We start from the raw sequence: 22,539 nt of genomic DNA, 5'->3' as shown, positions 1-22,539 counted from the left end.
ACAGTGAATGTTTAAATTTAAAAAATTTATTACAGTAAAAGACACATTGCCATTTATCCCCCTCAAAATACTTCCCCTCACTTTAAACACACTTATCCCATTGATCCTGCCACTTTCTGAAGCAGTTCTGGAAGTCCTCTTTCATGTCTTTAGTTGCACTGTCATGGCAGCCTCAAAGCCTCAATCGATTCAAACTGTTTACCTTTAATGGTCATTTTGACTTTGTGGAAGAGCCAGTAGATGCACGGTGCCAGATCCAGCGAATAAGGTGGATGAGGACACACCATAATGTTTTTATCTGACAGAAATTGCTGTATACCAGAAGTGATGTGTGACTCGGAGACTTTCCATTGTGATCAACAAATACAGTGAATGCTGCTGCCAAGTGCCATCCAACAGAAAGACAGGGAGCTTCAGTACAGGAAGCAGTGAACCGAACCTTAGTAACTGTGTGACAAGTTTCAACTTGTTTGGTGCAGTCAGTCTGGTGTGAGCTATGGTTGAGAGAAGGTGTGTTTTAAAGTGTGCCACAAATCATCCTCTATCATGACAACACTCCGTGTCACATGTCGCTTCTGGTAATATGGCAATTTCTGTCAAATAAAAACATTACGGTGTATCCTCATCCACCTTATTTACTCCTTATTTATTGGAGCTGGCACCCTGTGACTTCAGGCTCTTCCCTAAAGTCAAAGTGATTCATTTCAGGACATCGAGGCAGCCATGACAGTGCAACTAAAGACACCCATGGAAAAGGAATTCCAGAACTGCTTCAGAAAGTGGCAAGAATGATCGTATATGTGTGTTCAAAGCAAGGGGGAGTATTTCGAGCGGAATTAATGGCAATGTGTCTTTTACTATAATAAACTTTTTTATTTAAACATTCACCATATTGTTTGATCACACCAAGTAAAGCAGATTAGTGTCACTAGGGATGGGGGAGGGGTGTGGCTCAACTGCAAAAGGGCACAAGGAACTGATAACAGAGTGTGCTCTATATTTTGATTTTCTCGTTGGTTATATGACTATACATTTGTCCCTTGGTATCTGAGGGGGATTAGTTCCAGGACACCTTCACCCCCACCTCTGTTGATATCAAAATCCATAGATGCTCAAGTCCTTTATATAAAATGGCATAGTATTTGCATATAACCTATGCACATCCTCCTGTATACTTTAAATCATCTCTAGATTACTTATACCTAACACAATGAAAATGCTATATAAATGGTTGCTATACTGAATTGTTTAGGGAATAATGACAAGAAAAAAGTCTGTATGTGTTCCGTACAGATACACCCATCATAAGCCTAACTACAGGCATACCTTGATAAATTGCAGGTTCAGTTCCAGACCACCACAATAAAGTGAATATCACAATAAAGTGAATATCACAATAAAGTAAGTCACCTTACCTAGTGATGTAAAAGTTGTTTACGCTACACTAAAGTCTATTACTAGGTGCACAATGGCATTATGTGTAAAGAAAATGTAAATACCTTAATTAAAAAACTTTATTGCTTAAAATGCAAACTATTAACTGAACCTGTTGGAAAAATGATGCTGATGGACTTGCTCAACACAGGTTTGCCACAATCCTTCAATTTATAAAAAATGCAATATCTACAAAGCACAATAAAGCAAAGCACAATAAAACGAGGTATGTCTGTACATAGTACACATCAGTAACAATGTAACATTTTTTTCCTGAATATTTTCGATTCCAGGTTGGTGAATCCTTGGATATGGAACCCAGATATGAAGGGCCAACTGTATACAACTATCAAAATTTATCAAATGGTATACTTAAAGAGGGTGACTTATTTTATTAAGAATTCCATATATATGCAGGGGGAGGTAAGAAGGGTGCAACCGATCCTGTTTAAAGCTGGAATAATAATTACAATCACCAATAGTGTGGTGAGAAGAGGAAGACTGAAAATATACTCATGTTTAAAATATACATTACCGCTAGTGGAGAGTAAATAGATATTGTCTAAAGAAATCAAGGATAAAGACTAAGAAAGTTATGACTGTAAAGGCAACTAAGAGAAAGAAAAAAACACAAACTTTCCAAATTTTTAAAAGGAAGGACATATGTATACAAAACGAAGAAATTAAGATATTACAGTAAAAGATAAAACCAGATGAGGTAAAATTTAAAACAAAATGTATAATATTAAATAAGAGAACCAATTTCTGCTAATAAATGCAAGAATAAACATAAAAATAATTAAAAGAAAAGGACTATGATGGGTTCATACAGAAAATTCTAAGATCTCAACCCAGACATCCTGAATCACAAAACATGATGGTAGGGCCCAGCAAACTTTAACAAGCCTTCCAGGTGATTTTGAGGCATGCTAAAGTTTAACTTACATAGCAAAACCCACCTAAGCTATATACATATCTATACATATAGATATGTATATATATGTGTGTGTGTGTGTGTGTGTATACAAAACAACATGTATCAGAAATGCTGAAAATAAAGAATAAAAGGAAAATAAAGAAGATAATCACAAATATATAAACTATAGAAATACAAAATACAAAAACACATTATAACTAAAAGACTACTTCTCTCAACCTAGGAGATTGAATCCATAAAATATGTGAATATATAAAAAAATAGGAAAATAAAAATATATACTAATTTGTAACATAGAGGTGATCAGTTTATTCTGTATCTTGAAAATATAGTAAACCATCCTCTTAAATGTTCAAAGAACATTCTCAAAATCAGCCCATAATAGTCCTATTCACAACCTCAAATATTCCACGAAGTAGAAAATGGACCAAAAAAAACTATGACAAAACAAACAAACAAACAAACAAAAACACCAAACAAACCACCGTAGATGGGAAAACAAAAATTTTTTCCTTTGTAAATTTGAAAAAAAGTAAAATTTACTGATTAGAGGAAACTCTTTGGTCAAAGAGAAAATTAAAATAAATTGCAGAATATTTAGAAATGTTAGTCAGAAAACAATGTATATCAGAACCCATAAAACACATTTGGAAAAAATGCTTGTAGAAGTATTAGCATAAGTGTTTCATTATTTTTAAAAGAAATAATAAAGAAAGCATTGAAGCTAAGGAATTACAATAAGGCAAAGAAAAACAGAAAAAAATAGTGCAGATAAGAAATTAATATATTACAAACAAAAAAATAGAAACAATAAATTCACAAGTTGATTCTTAGGGAAAAACTAAAAAGGAATAAAAGCAAAATTATAATAAAAATTGACTATTTTGAAATAGCCATAAACAGAAAATAAGAATTGTAGAGACTATTTTGCTTAATCTTATGCAAATTTGAAAATCTAGCAAAAACAACCTATAAAAACTGAAACCAAAAAATCCAGACAACTTAAATAGAAAAATTAACATAGGAAAAAAATAGAGACAATTGTTAAGGTGTCTCATCAGCCCAAAGCCCACAGCACAGATGGCTTAGCATGTGAACTTTATTACATTCTTAACAAATTATAGTAATACTATTTATTTAAAAATTTCCAATTAATTCTTGAATTCATTAAATTTGTAAAAGCATGATACACAAGATTGGGACTTAAGCTACTATACTCTTAATAAGCCAAAAGAAAACACAAAATTACATCTCCTTGGTAATTAAAGGCTCTCATATTTTTATAAGGATTACATCATATCCTTTACAAATACTTATCAGAACTGAATTTTTTCATATTGTAAAATGGCAGCCTTGAACTGAACTAGGGAACATCATCTGAATACCAGACAAAAAGGTCCTTTCAACAGAATTTATCTTGTAGTTTAAAAATATTTTTAGGGGCCGGCCTGGTGGCTCAGGCGGTTAGAGCTCCATGCTCCTAACTCGGAAGCTGCCGGTTCGATTCCCACATGGGCCAGTGGGCTCTCAACCACAAAGTTGCCAGTTCAATTCCTCGAGTCCCCCAAGGGATGGTGGGCAGCGCCCCCTGCAACTAAAATTGAACATGGCACCTTGAGCTGAGCTGCCACTGAGCTCCCGGATGGCTCACTTGGTTGGAGTGCGTCCTCTCAACCACGAGGTTGCCGGTTTCAACTCCTGCAAAGGATAGTGGGCTGTGCCCCCTGCAACTAGCGATGGCAACTGGACCTGAAGCTGAGCTGCACCCTCCACAACTAAGATTGAAAGGATAACGACTTGACTTGGGGAAAAAAAAAGTCCTGGAAGTACATACGTTCCCCAATAAAGTCCTGCTCCCCTTCCCCAATTAAAAAAAAAAAAAATTTTTTTAAATATTAGTCAAAATGCTCTAATGTCAAGAAAACTTTTGTGGTATAATCCCTGAGTTAAGAAGTTGCAACAGAGATCCTACGGCCTACAAAGTCTAAAATATTTACTATCTGACTCTACAGAAAGTTTACTGACCACTGCCCTAGAGTGGTGATTGCTGCCCCCTCCACCTGGTTGGAACTAGGATGTATTGTTGCTCCAGCTCCAACCACAACTAAATGATAAAGGACAACTTGGAAGAAATCTGGATCCTTAAAGGACCACAAAACCAGTTATCATGCAAATCTTGACTACTCACCCCATAATTGTTACGTGAACAAGAAATCAATTCCTACATTCCTTGAACCTGTACATTTTGGGGTTTATTATAGTCATTTAGCTTTACTATGATTGATATACTTTTTAGCCCTCATTGCTTTACATATTATATACTTGTAAATGCCTACTCAGCTAAGTTGTTGTAGCATGAAAGCAGCCACAGACAAAAAAATGAATGGCCAAGAAGATGAATGAATGTGGCCATGTTTCAGTAACTACAAAAAAGACATAGTAGGGTGTAGTTTGCCAATCCCTGCTACAATGGGTCACCATTCACAGAGAATAAAATTAAGAGTTTGCTTGACATTTGAGCATTTTGATTTGTATCATGAAAATATTTCATCACCAGTCTGGACCTCTCTTCTCAATAACTGATTCACATATTCAACTGGCCACTCAAAATCTCCACTTGGATGTCTAATGGGAATCTAATTTACCCTGCCCCAAACCAAACTCTTGCTCTCCCAAACCAACTCCTCCCAAATGTTTCCCCATCTTTTTAAATAGCAACCTTGTTCTCCCAGGTGCTCAAGCTTTGACACTTCCTCTCAGATCACATACTCATTCTATCTTTACATACTTGTTGGCTTTATCTTCAAAATACGCCCAGAATCTGGCCATTTTTTACAATCCTCATTGGGACCACCAAAGCCTATGCCACATCATGTCTTTCTTGGAATATTTAATAGGCTTTTCACTGTTCTTCCTAGTTTTGCCTTTGCTTCTGTACAATTCCTTACAACCCTGTAGCTACAGTCATCTTGTCACAGTCAAATTATGGCATTGTTTTACCTGAAAGCCTCCTTGTATACTCATAAAAACATTCAGAAGCACTGTTATTAGTGTCTGTTTCTGGAAAACAGAGATGGAGAACTGAGAACCAGGAATGAGGAGACATTCCTATTGTTTTAGTTTTCTACCAAGTATATGTATTAAATTTTTAAAAAAATATATTATTTATTTTTAAACATAACATGGAGGTGAACTAGTAGGAAGTCAGCACTAACTCCAAAGCCTGTAGTATTTTTAAAAAGCAGGAGGTAAAAAAATGTTGAACTATCATAGCTGGAGGTAAGAAGACAATAGGATATAAGATTAAGAGGGTCGAATTCAACTCTGAGGTAATGGAAAGATGGAGAAATGATAAAGAGTTAAATTTTAAAGAAAAGGACCCATATGCTAGTTTTTAAAAGATAACAGATCTAAAATCCTTGGCAAGGAGGATTGAATGCTTAAGGAAAAGAGTCTAGGCATATAGGGAGAAGTGAAAAATAGAGAATATTAGTGAAAGGGAGAACAAACACGAAAATTTAGTTTGTAAAAATCATAAATATAAGACTGCAAATGAGCTAGAGAGGCTGGCATCCAGAATAGAGGTTAGAGGGACAACCAGTCCTCCAGTATCTGAGAAAAGAAGAACACTGATAAGGAAGAGTATCTGAAAATGTTATCTAAAGATAACATAAGTATCTCAAGAATTCCCAGCAATTGTCACTCCAAAAGACAATTTCAGAGGTTGTACACTCACTGAATAACTGTAATGAGCCTTTATCCCATTCATACCTGCTAGGTCCTTAATTACTCACCTGGAGAGCACCTTCCTTACGTTTCTTCCTCAATCATTGATTGCGCTTCTTGTTTGAACCAGCAGCTTTAAACTTCTAAATAGTGACACAGGACTTGGATGTTACTGTTGAGGGTCAAAGCAGCATCCCAGAATTCAGCCTGAGCCCTTAGGGTTGTCAGGGGTTTTAACGTATAAGGACAATACAGCTCCTGGAGATGCACAAGGAAGCTGGCCTGTGGGGAAAGAAAAACACAAAATAATGACCCTGTGGCTTAGAAGATGGAGCACACGCATACTACATATTAGCACATGGAAAAAAGAGTATCTGTACTTTGCATCTCAGGCCAAACCATCACGCAATTTAAAGGCTGCACACAATTCAGAAATGGGAAGGAGAAGGTAACTTATTTTCAGAATTTAGGTTATACAGAGAAACTACAAGACTGAGATGGCACAGTTCTCCAGAATCAGAATCCACACAGGTACTTTTGAGCAGGTGTCACCTGTGGCCTTGTTCCTGTTTGAACAATCACAGTTTTAAACGTAATTTCTCCCCATAACAACACTTTCCTCTTAAATGTGAAGTCACCAACCTTGAGTGATACTGATAAAATTTAAAGGAAGTTATCCTGGTACTATTTGTGGCTTAGAGTTCCTAAAATTTTGAGAAGCCTAATATTTTATGTAGGTTATGCAACTCTAGAAGAAATAAGTGTCCTATAATTATATGGTCATTCATTGATTTAACAAGCATATATATTTACCATTTGTTAAGTGTAATGAAGAGACCAGGTCTCCAATTTTTAATAGGGTGAGACATAAGAGGGTCAAACTTACTCAGAAGTTCTTCCATTACTCAGATGTAAGAGGTTTAGAATCTGGCTGGGCAGTGCTATGAATTGATGACTAGGTACTACAGAAGGAGTAATGGATGGAGGCAAACTGTAGGAGGAAGACGGTATCAGCATGACATTTTGGACATAGAGTTTGAAGTTCCTATTTTGGACATAGAGTTTGAAGTTCCCGTGCAACCTCCAGGTGAAGCTATCCATTAGGCAGTTGGATATATGGATGAGGAGATCAGGACAAGCCTCAAATAGGAAAGGACGTTTGCTATTCATTTTTGGCAGCTGAAACTACAGGGGAATGCTGTTGCTCATAGATTTCTCGGAGGTGGAAAAAGATGATCAAAGCCAGAAACTTAGTAATACTAATAGCTGAAGGACAAACAGAAACATAAGTCACTAATGGAATTGGGGGTAATTATTCCTTGGTTTTGACAGGAACCATAAAAATGAGAGTAGTATCACAGAAGTCAAGAAAACATTCAAGAATGAGGCATTGATACACAACTGAAAAGCAATGGGGCGGACACAGAAATGGAATTACTCCACCCCAATTAACAACGGAAATGTACAAAACAGGCAAGCAAAAAATGTGATTCTTACCCCTGCCTTGGCTGCTGCATCTCCCTCCCCTGACAACTGTTCTCATTTTTTTGTATAAACCTCAAAAGTTTCTTCATGGAACCACAAATAAATTACATCAAACACTGTGAACCTTGCTTTCTTCACATAACCAAATACCTTGCAGGCTTTTTAAATCTATCTATCTATCTATCTATCTATCTATCTATCTATCTATCTATCTCCATTTGCTCAAGTCTTCTTTTGGGTCCTTCATTAACATTTAAAAACAATCCATATAGGTTTTATACATTTCTTGTTTACCCTTAGGTGTTTTATCTGACTTGTTGCTATTGTAAAGTACCATCTTCTCTATAACTATTACTGCTTTTTTTGTATATGTCAAAGGTATTATTTTTGTGTATGAATTTTGTACCGTGGCACTTTATTTTTTTCATTTTATTGAAAAACACGTTCTGTGATAAAATTCTGGAAGAAAATGTCTTTGTAGATAGAAGAACATTTGTTTCACTACATTTACAAAGGACATTTGGTCTGGGAAAAACCTGGTCCAATTAAGAGTCAGATTGCCATGCTCATTTACCTACTAGACAGTTTTAAAGTAGTTATTTGATCTCTGCACCAAAGACAAGACAACTTGCTTCCCAATTCTGTGCTGTCTGTACTAGCGGAAATTACCTCTTAAAGCTATTCCTTAGTCCAGGGCTTCTCAATACAGCCTCACTAAAGTTTCTCCAAAGAATTAAGAAATGTCAATACCTACGGGGAGTCTGGATACCCAATAAAAAGTTTTCGGGAATCTTTTCTCTTTTAAAAAAAAATGCTGATTTTGTTTCTACACCACAATGAGTCTGCTGTTTTGGTAAAACTCACTTTAAAAATTACTTATCGCTTAATTGCTTAGCCGTTTTCCTTTCCTGTCTTTCAGAAAAACGGGTGCTCCAGAAAGATGCATTCTTATAACCATGATTTTAGAAATGAGAAAAGTGAGGTTTAGAAGTTACCACACCACAAAGCTCACAATGCCATCCATCCTCACAAACTTGGAACCACAGTTTTTCACACAGGTTATGAAAAACACCTCTCATATCCCCTTACATCCTCGGTCACCCAGCCGCGAGCCTGTCCATTTCCTCCAGTAACCGTGCCCCTTCCACATAAGCTTTGAACACTGCACGTCACAAGAGGCGATTCCATCCCTTCGTTCTCCCCAGCCCCGTCGCAGACTCCGCGAATCTGCCCCTACAACCTCCCTAACTGGATACTGAGCCCAGATACCCAAGCCCCACAGCCAAATCCGCGCTTGGCGAAGCCGAAACCAAACTCACCAGCAAACAAAGACGACTATGGCGAGCCAGAAAGTCCGCGCCTGCGCACTCCTCGGGCTGGCTAGCTCTCCCAGAGGTCCCTTGGGCTCTGTCAAGCCCGGGCTCAATAACGGATGAAATCAGTTTATGTTGGCCAGTCTTCCACCTTTCTGATTGTGGACTACATTTCCCAGATGTTTCAGTGGCTCGAATCAGCTTTTCGCGCTTTCCTTCCTCAGCCAGAGCTTGCGGGACCGTCTCCCCGGTGGCGGAAGGAGTGTAAATAGGCCGACTCTCAGAACTCAGCACTCTGTGTGTTAACTCTACCTCTGGGAAAGGGCAGTGATGTGCCTTGGCTTATAATAAGCTCAGTTCAAGCACGCCCGGCCTGACTCCAAATAGTGCAAGGCTACGCCAGGAGCGCCAGAAGACTCCAGGACACGGTTCTGTGCTCTCTTTGGCCGGGATCAAGCCCGGAGCCATCTAGCTTATCGCCAGTGCTGCACTGAACTACATTTCCCAGAGGGCGCCGTGTCTGCCGCTCCTCCACCCCCGGAGGCGGCGGTTCTGAACGGAGCTGTGCTGGACCCGGGTGCTGGTTCCTGTGTGGCTCCGCCTGGCCACTGATGCGATCCGGGGGAGTCCGAAGGTGAAAAGTCCAGAGCTGGGGCGAGAACGGTGACTGAGTATTAAGTCTGTTCGGGAGGACCGGGCTGAGGAGGGGTGGTTGTACAATTGTATGTGACTGTGTGTCCCAGTGCTGTGTGTGTAATTGTCTGTATGATACCATGTGTGCAGACGTGATTAGCTTTATGCAGGTGTGGCTGTGAGTCCCCATATGATTGTTAATATTTGGCTTTGTGTAACACTGTGTGTGTGACTTTGTCCCTGTGGTGGGTGTGTGATTGTGACGGTATATTCCTCTTTGTGTGCAGGTTTAGGGAGCTTTGTGACTCTTTTGTGACTGAGGCCTCATGGGGATTGTGACTCTGCAGCACTGTGTGGGGAAGGGAGGGAGAGTGTTGTGACTTGAGGGTGTTACTTTGTGTCTAGTGATGTGCCTGTGACTGTGCAGCAGTATTATGTGTGAATTTGGGGAGACTGTGACTGTCCATTTGTGTCAGTGTGTGTCACATAGTCATATATGGGAGCAGAGGATGGCTCTACCCCTGGACTGTAAAGACCTTGACTTCTCTGTGACACTGAAATTGAGATGGAAGCCCCAGTCTCCTCTGATACTAGCTCTTCCCTCGTGGGGGAGGGGAAAACCCAGAGCAAGATGACCTTGTCATCTGGGCCCCGAGGAAGGTTTGTTGTCTTCCTCCCCATCGCTGCCCTTCTCCTAGTGAGCTCTCCAGTGGAGGAGGAAATAATGGTTGTGACATCTAAAAGTCATGTTTAAGGTGCCTTGGTATTTTCTCTTTGTTTTGGAAATACATCTTTTCAGAACATGATTTTTTTTCTCTTTCTTTGCAAACTCCTAACGAAGACCAATTAAGTAACCTAGAACCTACTGTTTCTCTTTGGGAATACCTTCTTTGCACTCCCTAATTTTTTCGTATTAATATGGCAAATGATTCAAGTTATCTTGTGTGTTGATCATTTTGGTTTACATAGATACACAAATATAAACATGTAGATACTTATATACACACGTGCATATACATATTTTACGTTTTCATTTAAGTGATATAACTTCCCACATAATTGAAAGATCTTTGAGAATATTTTTAATATTAGATACTGTTGTTTTGTCACGTGACTAATCCAATATCTATCCTCATTCTTTCTGTAAAAATTCTGATTTTGTTTAAGCGAGCTCTGTGCCCAGTTTAAAGAAAAACAAACAAACACTCTACATGTTCTAGCTTCCCTTATAGATGTAAACAAACGTTGTTAGATTGGGCTTCTTAGTTCTTTAAAGGTATGGGAATGGGGGTGGGGAATGCTCAATGGGCGTGTATTTTTTAGGCCCATTCCTTTCCCCTTCCTGCTTGGAATGGGGATATGGTGCTACATGTAGAACAACCATCTTATAGCCGGGAAAGGAAGGGTATGAGAATTTACAATGTTACATTAAATGAACAGACATGATTTTAAGTTCTATCTGTTGTGTTGACCGTTAAAAAATAAAAATTCTATTTCTGGAGGTTTCTCCTGTTCTTTTATTTATGACATGTTTGTTTCCTCATTCTGGCTGCCTCTGTTTGCTTCTGTGTATGAGGTAGATCTATGTGTCTCAGTCTTTGTTGGGTGGACTTGTGAAGTATGTGTCCTGTGTGGTTTCATAGCACAATCTCCCTGATTGTGCCTGTGTTCCAGGAGTGTCCCTTGTGTGTATTCTGTGTATTCTCCTGTTATAGTTGAGCCTAGATTGCTTTTGGCACATCAGTGGGTGGGATTGACTCCCAGGCTGACTGACTGTGAGGATTGGCTATGCCCACAGGGTATGAGCTGTGTATGGTTGACCCTTCTGAGTGGGGTTCTCCCCTGTGGGTTCTTGTGCCTGTTGAGTCCAACCTTTGGATGTACCATTTGTGGGGCTAAGCAGGTAGTGTTCAGAAGCCAGCCTCTGGGTGTATTGTTTCTTTGGAGGGTGCTTGTGCCTATTTTGGCCTTGCCTAGACCAGCCCGAGGTTACACGGTAGGAGATACACAATTATATGTGGTTGGTTGCTGCCTGTGCTGGACCTGGAGGCATGTGGGGATGGCCTCACTGTGAAGCGAGGCTGGCTGCCACCAGTATTGGGTCTGGGGCAGTTTAGCAAAAGGCCCAGGGTCCCCTCTGCCTGTTGCCACCTGCTGGCTGCCCATAAGGCTCAGCCATTGAAAGAACCTCCTTAGGTTCGTGGGCTTGGCTGGTTGACCTGGTTTGGAGAGTGTCTTTGGCAATGTAGCTCTAGGTGGGCAGGGCAGGGTTGCAGGGAGTTTTCTGGTGTGGGTGGTAGTTTTTACAAAGTTAATGCAGTTTTGGTTCTTGTGTTGGTGCCAGGCTGGTGACCACTTCACAAAAACGCCTTGAGAACAACACAGCCAGCCACCGCTTGCCTCAGGCCAGCAGGTCTCCAAGAGCAGCTCAAGACAGGCTTCGGTGTAGAGTGTGGCTCACCACCCAAAGTTCCCTGGGCCATCATGGACCTGTCATCTGCTGTAAAAGCCTTCCGAAGCTCATGGGGCAGAGCCAGCCATTCAGTAGCTGACAGTGCCCCTGGCGATGCAGTACTAGCTGCATGGGGGTGGGGATCCAGGTTGTCACCCTGGTCGTGCCCATGCACGGATTTTACCAGACCAAATGCAGTCTCAGATTTGGCCCTTTGGGGGAGGGTTCAATATAGAAAAGATGATGCCCTCCTGTAGGCTACATGTGAGGCAGGCTCCACACAGGGGCAATGACTGGTTCCTCCAGCCCTCGCTCTGAAGGCACACAACTCAGTCTTTCCTTGTACATCTCTGGTGTCTCTCAAGATGCTGTCCCTCCACCAGAGACCGGATGAGTGTTTGCAAGTAAGTGAGTCTGTGTGCAATCCCTTTAAGAGGACATTTGGAATTCCAGCTGCCTTCTATCTCACCAGGTTGGACAGAGTCCTCACTGATTTTCACTGCCAGATGTTGTGGGAACTTCTCTTCCCAGTACAGCACTCCTGGGCTGGGGAGTCCAGTGTGGGGCTGGGACCCCTCCCTCTTTTGGGGGTACCTCCGCCAAAGAGGTGTCCTTCCCGGTGTTTGGAGGGTTCCTGTGCCTATTTCTGTGGGTTTGGGGTCAGCCTGTTTTGCATCTCCATTCCTCCTACAAGGTTTGATGTGGCCTCTTCTTTAGACCCTTAGTTATGGGGGTTCTGTTCAGCTAGTCTTCAGATGATTCTTGAGGTTGATTGTTCTATAATTTATTTCTAATTTTGGTGTGATCCTGGGAGGCAGTAGACATAGTGTTTACTTAATCTGCCTTCTTCGCATCATTATTTCTTCAAATAGGTTCTCAATCCCTTGCTTTCTCTCTTCTTTTTCTGGTACCCCTATGATGCAAATGTCATGCTTGATATCCCAAAGGTCTCTTAAACTATCCTCATGTTTTTGGACTTTTTTTTTTTTTTTTTTTCAATTGGGTGTTTTCTGCTACCCTCTTCCAAATTACTGATTTGATCCTCTGCTTCATCTAGTCTGCTGGTGATTCCTGCTAGTGCATACTTCATTTTAGTGTATTCTTCACTTCTGAGTAGTTCTTTTTATGGTTTCTATGTCCTTTTTTATGCTTCCTATGTCCTTGTTGAAGTTCCACTAAGTTCCTTAAGCATCCTTATAACCATTGTTTTGAACTCTGTATCTGGTAGGTTGCTTGCCCCTATTTCATTTAGTTCTTTTTCTGGAGTTTTGTCCTGTTCTTTCATTTGGGACACATTTCCTTGTTTCCTCATTTTGGCTTCTTCTCTGTTTTGGTTTTGTATGTAGTATGTAGGTCTGCTGTGTCTCCTAGTCTTGGCCACATGGCCTTTGTAGTAGGTGCTTTGTGGGGTCCTGGCATAGTCTCCCTGGTCACCTGTTCTGGGTGTTCCAGGAGTGTCCCTTTTGGGTTATGTGTGCTCTCCTGTTATAGTTGAGCCTTGATTGTTATTGGCACATCGGTGGGTGGGATTGACCCTCAGGTTGATTGGCTCTGGGGTTTGGCCACATCCACAGCTTACAAGCTGCTGTGCATTGGCCTTACCCCACTGAGTGGGATTTACCCCTGTGGGCTTTGGTGCCTGTTGAGACATCCTTTGGGTGTGCTGCTTATGGGGCTAATTAGATGGTGCTCTGTTGTGGTCTGAAGCCAACCTCTAAGTATGTTGGTTCTGGGGCCTCTTGGGAGGGGCTCTGGTGCAGGCCCAGATCACCCATGGCTTGTGACCAGCCAGGGACTATCTTGTAGGAGTTATAAAGCCTGTCCCCAGTTGTTTGCTGCCTGTGCTAAAGTTGGAGGTGTATGGGAGAGGCCACGCTGTGAACCGAGGAAAGCTCCCACCAGAACTGGGGCTGGGGTAATCAGCAAAAAGGACACCCTGAGGCCTGCTTCCACCTGCTGGCTCCCTTAATGTTCAGCCAATGATAAAGCCTCATGCGGTGTGCAAGTTGGGTGAGGCAGGGTCTTAGGGAGTCACTGGAATGGGAAGAGTTGTGGACACCAGGGTAATGTAGATTCTGGTTTGGTGCCAGTGCTGATCCTGTAGCTACTCAGCAAAAATCTCAGAGCACACCAAGGCCATTCACCACCTACCTGGGACCCGTGGACTCCAATAGTTTTCCAAGAAAGAGTGCAATGTGGGTGGGGCTGGCTGCTCGTCAAGAAAATGCCTACAGCATTGGGGGATTTGGTTGGGGCAGGGTCCCAGTGGAGCTCACCAGATCAATTCAGATTCAGATTTGGCTATGTGAAGGAGGACCCCACACTGGGAAGTGGCGCCCACCTACCAGTTATGCAGGACTCCACACAGGGAAAATGGTGACTGTCCTCCAGCCCTTGTCCTAGATCCACACCTTAGTCGATCCCCTGTATACTTCCTACATCGCCCAAGTCACCATCTCTCTGGCAGGGCACAGGGTGAGTGCCTTCAAGTGAGTGAGTGTGCACGGACCCTTTAAAAGGGCACCTGGATTTCCCACAGCCTTCTGTCCCTCCTGGATGGTTGGAATCTCCACTGTTTTTCACAGCCAGATGTTGTGGGGGCTCCTCTTTCTGGAAGTAGTACTCCATACTGGGGAGTCTGGTGAGGGGCTTGGGTCCCTTGCTCCTCCGGGGAAAACCTCCGAGGCCAAGATAGCCCTCCTGATTCTCAACCACTACAGGGAGGTTTGTGGCCAGCCAATTTTGCATCTCTGCCGCTCCTACCAGTCTTGATGTGGCTTCTTCTTTATATCCTTAGTTATAAAACTTCTGTTCAGACAGACTTCAGATGGTTCTCCATGTTGATTGTTCTGTAATTTAGTTATAATTTTAATGTGTTTATGGAAGGAAGCATGCACAGTATTTATCTACTTCGCCATCTTGGATCTCTCTACCCATCTGCTTTTTGTATGTGTGTGTGTGTGCTTGGGATAAGTTGAACTTCCTGGATCTGTGTAGATTTATAGTTTTCATCAAATTTGTAATTTTTTGGCCATTATTCCTTCAAATATTTTTTTCTGTCCCCACCCATTCTTTTCCTTTCTCCCAGTGATCCCAATTACACATAATTAGGCTGTCTGAAGTTGTCCCATAGGTATCTGATACATTACTATATTCTTAGTTTTTCTGTTTCAATTTGTATCAATTTTTTTGCTAGGTCTTCAAGTTTACTAATGTTTTCTTTTTGTAATGTATAATTTACTAATCCCATCTACTGAATTTTTAAATCTCGGACAGTGTCATTTTTATTTCTAGAAGTTTGTTTGGGTCTTTTTAATATCTTCCACATCTATACTTGACATGGTCAATCTCTCTTCCTTGTTGGACATAATGGAATATAGTTATGACTGGTGTACTGTCAGTATCTATTACCAAATACAAAATCTAGTAAATCATATATAAAGTCTACTTTTGTCATTTCTAGATGTGTTTCTTTTTTTTTTTTTCTCATTATAGTCATGTATTCCCACTTCTTTACATGTCTGGTAAATTTTATTTATTACCAGACATTGTGAAAGTTACCTTCTGTGTGCTTGGTACTTTTGCATTTCTATAAATATTCTCCAGCTCTGTTCTGGAATATACTTACGTTATCTAGAAATGGTGTGATCCTCTCAAAATTTGCTTTAAGCTTGGTAGGTGGGGCCAGGTGTGCTAGGTGCTAACTGGCCTCTTCACTGAGGCAATAACTTTTTGAGTAATCTAACCAGTGTCCTGTGAACTCTACCCTGGCTGATGGGGGCACAAACTATTCCTGGCACTTCTGGGAGGTCCAAAGATTACCTGTGTTCTTTCTTAAGCATTTCTTTTGCTGGCCTCAGGTGGTCTCCTTGTCCCCATGCACTGATTAGAATTTGGCTCAGTACTCTGCCCTGTAAACTCTAGCCATTATGGCCTTCTTGGACTGTCAGCTCCATCTTGTCAACTTAGGGAGATCATGAGGCACTCCCTGCACTCCCCCTTTGTGCTGAAATGTGGAAATGCCCTGTAGGCAGTAAACTGGGTCAAGTGTATGGATCACATTTGTTTACATTTTGTTAGGCATTACTGTTTTGTTGTCTAATGGCCAGTGTCTGAAAACTGTCATTTCTTATATTTTACCTAGTGTTTTTAAAACTTTAGGCAGGAAGATAAATCCAGTCTCTATTACTTCATATTGGCTGAAAACGGTATTTTTTTTTCTAATTCTACTCTTACAGAAGAATTGCAAGAAGAGTATACCATTTCCACACACCCCTCTCCCAATTTGCCTAACATTATGTCACATCACCATAGTATAATGATCAAAACTAAGACATTAACATTTGTATAATACTGTCAATTAAACTGCAGTCTTTATTTGTATTTCACCAAGTTTTCTTCACTAATGTTCCAGATTGGGTCTAGAATCCTGCATTGTATTTAGATGTCAGGTTAACTTAGTCTTCTCTAATCTTTGAGAGATTCTCAGTCTTCCCTTACCTTTCATGACTTTGAAAAGTCATAGACTTTTGGAGTATTGAGTAAATTAATTACCCAATTTAAAGAAGGTTCTTAATTTTGGGTTTGTCTGCTGTTTCCTCATTATTAGATCATGGTTGTGCATTTTTTTGGTGAGAATACCACCAAAGTGATGTGCCATTCTTGGTGCCATCAGCTTGGTGGTATATGCCCATGTCTTAGTACTGGTGATCATTTTGTTAAGATGGCTTATGCAATGTTTTCTATTTGTAATTAAATATTTCAGAGAGAGAGTTTGAGACAATTCTAATATCCTATTTTTCTTCAAACATTCACCTTCAAATTTTAGCATCCATCATCAATGGATTTTGTATATAATTATTACTACTATAGTGATTTCCTATTTCTTTCATTCCTTTTACATTTATTAGAATTCTTCACTATTCAATTAAACCAGGATTCCTCATCTAGGGATAGCTAATTTCATGCTTCAGCGCAGCAATAAATAGGATAGGTCTGGAACATTGCCTTGTATTTGGGTAGGGGTGAAGCTTCCAAATAGGCTAGGGAAAATGTGGAAAGGATAAAGGAGAAAACAAAAATGTAAAGAAATAAAGTTTTATCAATTGAGCACCAAAAAAAAAAAGTAGCAAAAACAACAATAGTTGAGAACAATAATTATATCATGGTTCATTAGAGTAGTTGTCAGAAATGACAAGAGTTCATAACGAAGTTCAAAGGAAAATGTTAATATGTGACCAAAATGTTGCTGTAATCAGAAATAAGGGAAACATAATAAGGATATGTTTGCATTCGTTAATTTTTCATTTATTCATTAATAATTTCAAATAGTAAGTGCCAAGACACATGGTTATTTTGTTTCTGTCATTAATTTTAAGTCTGTATATAAGGTATAGATAGCTCATTGTTTTAATCTGTTCAAGCAACCAAAAAAATAAACACACACACAGAAGTATTGGGCAAGTAGGTCTGGAGTACTACACCAAGAAGAGGGAAACTAATCAGTATTAATGGTAACTCAGAATAACCAGGTAGAGTGGGATCAAAGAGTAAATCAGCAGTGTGGTCACATAATAGCTCAGTAAACAAACTATTAATAATAATAATGTTAATTATAAAAAATAGTTGAACATATTTAAAGACATGAAATAGTAAATATTCTAATAAAAGGGTAACAACAGACTCTTACTGTATGGAACATGAAATATCTAATAATTATTTTTAAAAACTGCTAATTTAAATAAAATGCTAATAAGGAATATTTAAAGAAAACATAACTGAATATATTGAATTAGGAAAATGGCTTAATTACTACTGCTGATCATGCAAACCTTTAAAGAGAACATAATTCTGGGAAAAACACCAGTTTCAAAAATTAAAATCTAATGAATGATGGTGACATAAAGGTATCTAAACATATAGGTAAGTTTTCTTACAAGTATCTAATAACCAGAGGCTCATGATCACATTGATTGTATAACCAGGCCAACTGTCTTAAGAAAGAAATGATGGACAACTAAGATTTGTGACATTATTTCTATGACTGTTTCATTTTCCCCGTCCCTCCCTCCTTCCTTCTCTCCCTCTGTCTTTTTCTTTTTTATTCAAGTGACATTCCTAAAATCAAAGGTCTCTACTGATTGTTCAACTGCCAAAACCCAGTAAGGCAACATTGAATGGGAGCAAACAGGAAAATTATAAATACAAAACCCAATTGAAGCCATGGTAATAATAGAGTTGTAAACTCTCTTAATGTAAGTTTAGTGATCATTGCAATAGTTTTAGATTTTCCCTCCTTTTAAAGATGCTTAACAAATTTCCCTCCTTTTAAAGACTGGTAAGATTGGGTTAGTAAATTTTATATAATTAAAAGTGCTCTTTTCATTTGGATCCTGACTGGTACTGCCTAGAGGTGAAAAAACTCCTTGAAGAAATTGTATTGTGGTAGCTATTTAGGGAAGTATCATGTCAAAACAAAATAGAAATTCAAAAAGAAGTCAACCATTTGATGACAATGGAAAGGAAATTATACCCCTACCATTAAAACAAAAACAATAGAAAGCAAACAAACAAAATTCTATAAAAATATAGTACAGGGCCACAAACCTTTAAAACTACATAGTATCTGACTGGGAATTCTAACTATCTGGAGGAGGATACGTATGTCATATATAACAAGCAAAAAATTAGAACGCAAAAGATGCGTTTGAGTGATATTATAGTCAATAAGAACAAAACAGTGAATATACAAAAGAACAAACACACACACACCAAAAAAGTCATTGTAAGCACAACACGACTGGACAAGAAGCTCATGAACATAACTCAAATAATTAGAGAAAAACATTTTCCACACATTGCAGAAGTGGATTAATAGGGACCATCCTACATAAATAGCTATTCAGAATGTTAACTGTTATAAAAGGGAGAAATACTTGACAATATCTAACAAAGGTGAAAGTACATATCACCTAAGATTGAGCAATTCTACTTCTAAATAGCGGCCATAAAGTTTGAAAAGAGATTTAATAAGAGACAGATATTGAACCCTTTTTATTACTACTTATTAAATGCACAGGCTTTTCCAGTGAAACTCAGAAACAAAAGCCTTTATACATGCCTTTCATTCAAAAGACTTCTCATCACAACTTTTTATGATATCAAGTAACATCCCTGCCCATGGTAAACGCATTCCCACATTCCTTACATTCATAGGGTTTCTTACCAGTATGAATTCTCTGATGTTTTGTGAAGGATGAACTATGCCTAAAGGCCTTCCCACATACCTTGCATTCATAAGGTTTCTCTCCAGTATGAATTCTCTGATGTTCAGTTAGCGCTGAACTGTGTCTAAAGGCTTTCCCACATACATTACATTCATAAGGTTTCTCACCACTATGAATTCTCTGATGTTGAATAAGGGCTGAAGTAAGTCTAAAGAACTTTCCACATACTTTACATTCATAAGGTTTCTGACCACTGTGAATTCTCTGATGTCGAGTAAGTTCACTACCTACTCCAAAAGCTTTCCCACATTCCTTACATTTATAGGGTTTCTCACCAGTATGAATTCTCTGATGTCTAGTCAGGGATGAACTATTTCTAAAGACCTTTCCACATGCCATACATTCATAGGGTTTCTTTCCAGTATGAATTCTCTGATGTCGAGCAAGTTCTCTACAGACTCCAAAAGCCTTCCCACATTCTTTACATGCATACGGTTTCTCACCAGTGTGAATTCTCTGATGTTCAATAAGCTGTGAACTAATCCTAAAGACCTTCTCACATTGTATGCATTTGTATGGTTTCTCACCAGTATGAATTCTCTGATGTTCAGTTAGCTGTGAATGAAATCTAAAGTCCTTGCCACATTCCATACATTTGTAAAGTTTCTCATCAGTGTGGATTTTCTGATGTCGAGTAAGTTGTGCATGTGATCTAAAGGATTTCCCACAGAAAGTGCATTCACAGGGTTTCTCACTAGTATGAATTCGTTGAGGTGGAGTAATTTCTTCAACTCTTCTTAAGGTCCTTCCATATTTCTTACATTTATAGCACATCTGATCATCATGAATTTTCTGCTGTACAGTAAGGTCTTTATAAAAACCAAATGCATTCCCATATTCCATATATTTACAAGGTTTCACACCAGTATGAATATTCAGTGGTAGGGTATGTGGGTCATCTACTCCAAAGGTTTTCCAATACCCATTACATTCATAGGTTTTCTCACGAGTGTGTAGTCTCTCATATTCATCAAACTTTAAGTCACAACTAAAGACCTTCCCGTATTCATTATATTCATCGTCCTTCTTGTTATCTTGAATTCTATGATGTAATTTAAGGGACTTACAATTTTTGTAATTGGGTACTTTTTCAGACATGATTTTCATTTGACTGAAATATCCCACTTCAGGTCTTTGTACTTCAATCTTGCTTTTGCTTTGCCAGTCATTTTTGAAAGTGTAGTTCTGAAGACCAATAAATTTACTACTTTCTATTACTTCCCACAGAGAACCATTATTTTCAATAATGTTCTTTCCTACAGATAAACTCTTTGTGGCATATTTGTACTCCAAATCTGAAAGAGAAGAAACAAAAGTTTCTTTTTTCATGTCATGAAAATGAAAGTTATAGAGTACAGAGGAAAAAAACAAAGTAATTCACAATATAAATGAATAATTAAAATAACAAAGTTTTAAGAAAGTTAAAGAGAGCTCAGAAAATGATAAGAGCATAATGTAAGATTGTGAGGTTTGTGATATGGGAAACAGATTAAGTCAGTGGGTCTCAAATTTAGGTGGTGTTCATCACCTAGTAAGCTTGTTGGCAAGTAAGTACTGATGTTCAGGAACGAATCCAGGTAAACTAAATCAACATCTATAGATGTAGAACTAGTCAGCAGTTGTCTTGGTAGAGATACTGCTAGTGCAGATCAAACTTTGATAATCTGTACATATTAACAATTTTGTGATATTTTTCTTCAAACACTTTACCATATATAACAAGGTGCTGCTTTTAAGACTTCATTTTAATCCATTATACTCTTTCACCTAATATTTTCCCCCTCCTACATGAAGTCACATTTCCTATCATTTAGATATCCACAGGATTTTTAATTTCTCATAAATGGATTCTTTATATACCATCTCCTTTTCATTGTCCAGGTCTAAAGGTTACTACCCTCAGGAAGGATGTAATAGCTGAATCTAATTAAGTTCATATTTATGTGTCTATTCCAATATCTAGTTCCTTGCCCTACATCCATTTTATTTTCAATTGTATATTCACTAATTTTCTGTTTTTACACTGTTTATTTCCTTATTCCTTAAACTTCAAAAAGGACAAATGCAATTATTCTTTTATGTGCCACTGAATAACAAACTCCAAGGACATAGTAGTTGATAATTACAGAAAAAGTAAATCACTGGATAAAAGGAAGCTAAAAAAGAATTTTAAAAAAATTAGTCACTGGAGAATATGATTATTACAATAATTATGTAAGAATAATGAAACAATTATAGAATGTCTCTGTGCCTTCTAACCCTCACACTATACTACAGTGATTATAATATATATAGAGGGTGCCAAAAAAATGTATACACAATTTAAGTAAGGAAAAAACCATATTAAAATTATGCTGATGGTAACCACTTTGAGCACCTTTTGTAATTGCAGAAGTCAAATGTGATTTATATTCATCTTTTGTTATAGGTATATATTGAGTATTACAATTTTAATACAGTTTTTCCTTTCTTAAAATGTATACACATTTTTTGGCACCCTCTGTATTTAAGATGCATATATATATATATGAATAGTCAGCATTTATAAATGATTGTTTTCCAATTGCCTCTCCACTTATGCATATTGTGTCCATCACTGCTGTTAATTCCCTCCTATGCAGAACTATAATTTTCTTCATCCCACATACCAATAAAGGTATGATGTGTTTTATTTACTCCTCCTTGGTAGCATTTTTACTATTACTGTTCTATCCTACTGAAATCCTAGTCTACATTTAAATGTTTTCCTTCATGTTCTTTCCCAGACATTCCTTTTCATTTTTCTTTTTTTTTTCCCAAGTCAAGTTGTTGTCCTTTCTATCTTAGTTGTGGAGAGTGCCGTTCAGCTTCAAGTTGTTGTCCTTTCAGTCTTAGTTGTGGAGGGCACAGCTCAATTCCAGGTCCAGTTACCGTTGCTAGTTGCAGGGGGTGCAGCCCACCATCCCTTGCCCGAGTAGAACCGGCAACCTTGTGGTTGAAAGGACGCACTCCAACCAACTGAGCCATCCGGGAGCTCAGCGGCAGCTCAGCTAAAGGTGCCGTGTTCAATCTTAGTTGCAGGGGGCGCAGCCCACCATCCCTTGCGGGACTCGAGGAATCGAACTGGCAACCTTGTGGTTGAGAGCCCACTGGCCCATGTGGGAATCGAACCGGCAGCCTTCGGAGTTAGGAGCACGGAGCTCCAACCGCCTGAGCCACTGGGCTGGCCCCCTTCCCATTTTTCTATACCCAAAGCCAACTACTGCTATATACTTCCCAAAAAAGTATCAGAAT

At 39.0% G+C, this 22,539-nt stretch overlaps 2 protein-coding genes across 5 annotated transcripts in view; both read right to left on the bottom strand.

Moving 5' to 3' along the window:
- The window catches only part of LOC117034933 (serine/threonine-protein phosphatase with EF-hands 1-like), a 70,662-nt gene that overhangs the window by 21,055 nt on the left and 27,068 nt on the right, over nucleotides 1–22,539 (bottom strand). For 2 of the 4 annotated variants that reach the window (XM_033128429.1, XM_033128433.1), the window contains exons 1-2: nucleotides 8,902–9,425; nucleotides 6,166–6,379 (exon numbers count right to left, since the gene is read on the bottom strand). The gene's annotated coding sequence lies outside the window, so the exon portion shown is untranslated. Of the gene's footprint in view, nucleotides 1–6,165; nucleotides 6,380–8,901; nucleotides 9,426–22,539 lie in introns of those variants that run through there. The other 2 variants (XM_033128430.1, XM_033128432.1) reach the window with 1 other exon arrangement.
- Nucleotides 1–22,539, bottom strand: part of LOC117035346 (zinc finger protein 850) — a 102,971-nt gene that overhangs the window by 53,433 nt on the left and 26,999 nt on the right. The window contains exons 4-5 of the mRNA XM_033129239.1: nucleotides 19,144–20,561; nucleotides 9,294–9,544 (exon numbers count right to left, since the gene is read on the bottom strand). Of these exons, the coding sequence (XP_032985130.1) occupies nucleotides 9,294–9,544; nucleotides 19,144–20,561 (1,669 nt within the window). The remainder of the gene's footprint in view (nucleotides 1–9,293; nucleotides 9,545–19,143; nucleotides 20,562–22,539) is intronic.

Source organism: Rhinolophus ferrumequinum, chromosome 15 (genome assembly GCF_004115265.2).
Source record: "Rhinolophus ferrumequinum isolate MPI-CBG mRhiFer1 chromosome 15, mRhiFer1_v1.p, whole genome shotgun sequence".
In the NCBI taxonomy this organism is placed as follows: Eukaryota; Metazoa; Chordata; class Mammalia; order Chiroptera; family Rhinolophidae; genus Rhinolophus; species Rhinolophus ferrumequinum.
This window is presented reverse-complemented; position numbering and strand designations above follow the sequence as displayed.